The 3,764-nt window shown below is 44.7% G+C and overlaps 1 protein-coding gene across 1 annotated transcript in view; it reads left to right on the plus strand.

Moving 5' to 3' along the window:
• Nucleotides 1-829: 829 nt before the first annotated feature.
• LOC105301922 (zinc finger protein 729-like) overlaps nucleotides 830-3,764 on the plus strand; it is an 81,945-nt gene continuing 79,010 nt past the window's right edge. The window contains 1 exon segment of the mRNA XM_011374787.2: nucleotides 830-1,057. Within this exon segment, the coding sequence (XP_011373089.2) occupies nucleotides 875-1,057 (183 nt within the window). The 5' untranslated portion in view covers nucleotides 830-874.

Raw genomic sequence — 3,764 nt, forward strand, 5'->3', positions numbered from 1 at the left:
AGATGGTGAGGTCACACTAAGTGTCACAGTTCCAAGAGTGGACTTGCACCCTTATGCCAAGGCCTTGATCCCTAGGACACGTGAAACCTTCTTGTTCTGTTAACCAAGCACAAATGAGTAAGGAAGCTTTGGCTAGAAATAAATGATAAAGATTTATTCAAGGATCTTACAGTTTGCAAACTATAAACACAGCTAAGCAAAATCCCAGAAGCTTTTAGAAGAAGAAATAAAAGAGTTCTTAAAGTCACAACCTGGAGAAAAATCGATCCTGCATTCCCAGCGCTAGGATTGGGCCCAGATGGTTATCAGTCAGCTGTCAGGCGCTGTAGGTGATGGATGCCAGGTGGGCGGGAGGATGGGCGCCAGGCGGTCTGCTGACGTCTGGAGTCCTTTAGGGGTTGGTCTGAGGGTTATCTGCCAGTAAGTGAATGTCCGGGCATTGACACAGGACTGGAAAGTTCAAAAGTTTAAATTCCCAGGCTAGTTAAGACAGGAAAAGAAATCCTTTCCTCATGCCTTAACCTTCTTAATGTTAATAATTTAGCAATGGCTCCAATTTGTATTTTCCCTATCTTCACTCTTTTCCTGTTCCAATCAGTCCTGGCCTGACCACCCTCTTGTCTCTCTACTTGCTGCATCTGGAAACTGAATCAGGAATTCCATGTGCCCCCGATGCCCCGGCCTCGACAAAGCTGGGAAAAACAACACACGGAGCCTCAGGCCAAGAAAAACTTCTGTTTAAATTCAAATGTGCCTGGCTGGGTGGCCTTCCCGCCCACCAACCCTGGCTGATTCTGCTGAGCAACACATCCTCCCTCCGGGTGTCGTTCACGCAGGAGCCTTGCAGTTTGTCCAATCAGGGCGCCTCTGGGGCATGTGGGTAGGGCGACGCATGCTAAGGCGGGGACATCCCTACCTTATCTGGTCTCTCTGGGAATGCCAGTTGCCTGTCCCTAATGGTCCCTGGAGGCTCTGTCGCAGTCTCTGTTGTCCTGTGATCTGCACTGGTCGTGGGAGTGAAGACAGGATTCAGGGAGACCCAGGAGACCTAGAAATGGTAAGTGCGCTAGGCGAGTGTGGAGACGGGACGAGGCGTGGTCGAACCCGCTGTGGCGGGACCCGGCCTCCCAGCTGTCAACTCTGGAAACTGCGGACCTCAGTCCCCTCTTGCAGGAACCGTAGGGGCTGGGCCAGCTGCCGGGATCCGCGGCTTCGGTTCTCCCAGATTGTGCGGTGACCACAGAGAGGGTCGTAGGAGACTTTCGTGACTCGGTGTCTGGCGTTCGTGTGTGGGAGTAGCTGAGGTCTGTGATGTCTCCAGCCCCTTTTATCTCCCCAGGGGTCCTGTTTTCTCCTGAGTTTTCTAAATATTTTGGCAGCAGGCTCTCAAATCCACGACTCTGTCCCTTCAGCCTAGCTCTTCCTGAGACTGGTAGCAAGTCCCTAAATTGACAAATTCTCTTCGAATTCCCAAGGTAACTTCCCCTCCGCTATTCACAGCATCATTATCATCTATCTGTCTTTCTAGATTCATTCCGAAGAGACCCAATATTTTACTTTTTTATGCTTTTCCTACAGCGTCATGGATGGCTCTTTTGTAGCGACTTATATCCGTTGTAGATATTTTACATGAGAGGAAAGCGGAGAATACCTTGTAAGAAATCTGTGTCCCTGTCCCCCCAGAGCAGACATCCTGTGGGAAGTCCTTTGGGTGGAGGTTCCTCTTGGGAAACATTCCATGGTGTTGCGTCTTGTCAGCACTGCCCCTCCTTTGGTGTCACCTTGATTTATTTATGTATTTAAGACTCTTTTTTTTTTTTTAAACAGGGGTAAAATATGTTTAACTGCCAGGGTTTGAAAGACAGTATAAAATCGTTCCAAACACCCCAGAAGGAGGTGAATTTCAGGACAAAGAAAATATTCCAGTAGTACATTTCATTTACGCAGAATTCTTTCACTCTTTTTCCCCTCTGAGCATACGTAATAAGTTTCTGAGGTCCGCTCTTGACTTTTGGGTATCTTCAAATAAAATTCCAGGTCTTGGACTTGCAGAGCAGAAGCGTTCCAGTATGATTAATTATTTACAAACTAAGTTCTTTCTCTAGAGATAATAATTAACCGACATCCTATTTTCCAAAAGGAATGGGTATTTGGGATTATTTTTAGTTGAATTAGTAAAACAACCTTATGATTTTCTTTCTTTCTACATAAATGCTGGCTTTTAAGTGATTTTGCTGAGTTGTTTAAAAACTGGATTTGTGTCATCTAAAAAATCAGTAGTGTTCCAAAGCAACTCTAGTGGGAGCAGAGGCCTGAGGTCAGTGACCCGAGCTAAAGCCCCCTTGACCTGCAAATGGAAGCTCTTAGAGGCCCACTGGTTCTCCCTGGGGAGGCTCTCCCTCCAGGTGTCCTTCCTGCTCACAGGCACCGTGGAGGAGCCTTTATATTGAGAGAAGCTGCAGCCCTGGACAGCTGGGGCGCACGTGCACGTGGAGGGAGAGAGGGTGTGACACCCTTTCTGAGGTTGTGATTTCTTAAGTCTAGACATTTGTAGACATTTTGTTTGAGTTTTCCATCCACAATGTAGGTGTGCTCAGTGAGAAATTTGTGCACAGTGAGAAAGTCTGTGATAATCTGGGATTCCGTTTTGTGGACAAAGGGTGTGTGAGTTGGGGAGTTCGTTTGGGTCAGAACTCAAGCTGAATCAGGCTGAGTTTCCTCACTGAAAATGGAAGCCTGGTGGAGGGAGGGCTTCCACGCTCACAGGAGACGAGGTGTTGGGCTCCCAGAGTTCATTTCTGGGGCTGCTCAGGCATCTCACCCTCCTTCCCTGGGGACTGACCCACTACAGGGGTTCTGTCTCAGCCAGGGGTGTCTAGGTCCTAAGTCTGGAAATATGTTCAACTTTCTGAATGTGGGTGTCCTTCTAAATTGTAGGGAAACCAGCTGCATATCTGTTTTCATTCCAATATCTGTAGAGATTTTTTCCATTGCATTCCTTTCTCCCTTGAATATTGCAGCCCTTTAATTCTAGTTTCCATTAACTTGGGCTTTTAATATGTAAGTTGATCGAGAGGTAAGATATGACTAAGGCGAGATAATTGTGGAACCAAGTCGAATTTTGGTTTCATATAGCCACTAGAGACTCAGGATGGGAGATGGGTGTATTTAAGTTTTGAGGTGCATTTTTCATTTTTAGGGCAGCTTTTGTATGTCCCTGTCTCTAGAGAAATTTGACATTTGAAAGAGGGTGCTATTCCTAAGAAAAATAATTACCTATTTTAATGCATATGAGGAAAAAGCAATTGATTTTCTATTTCCACTGACATGAGGTAAAAGCCTCAAAGCTGAGGCAAATCTTTCAGCTTTTTAGTTCATTTTAGGGATAAGTCGCAAACCCCTAATGCATTATAATATGCTACTCATTTCTGAAACTCATCTCAAATCCACAGTGGGAAATATAGTGGAAGGACAGGCTGTTCTGCCTCTTGCCCTTTTAGTTGGGAAAGGATTTACAAATGTTTGATGATTTGCAGTTTCACATCCTTAGTGTTTAAAGGATTAAAACTTGCAGTGGTTTTCTATGTAGAAAAATTAAAATTAAATTAATTTTAAAGAGCAAAAGTTAATTCTATTATGATTAAGCATAGGAAAATATGATATATAAGTTTCTCTCTTTATTTTAAATAAATAACACATTGGAATGTAAAAAAAAATTTCTAAAACCTGAAAGATATGCCCTGCAGACATATCCTGCCCCAGTC

Source organism: Pteropus vampyrus, unplaced genomic scaffold (genome assembly GCF_000151845.1).
Source record: "Pteropus vampyrus isolate Shadow unplaced genomic scaffold, Pvam_2.0 Scaffold255, whole genome shotgun sequence".
Classification (NCBI taxonomy): domain Eukaryota; kingdom Metazoa; phylum Chordata; class Mammalia; order Chiroptera; family Pteropodidae; genus Pteropus; species Pteropus vampyrus.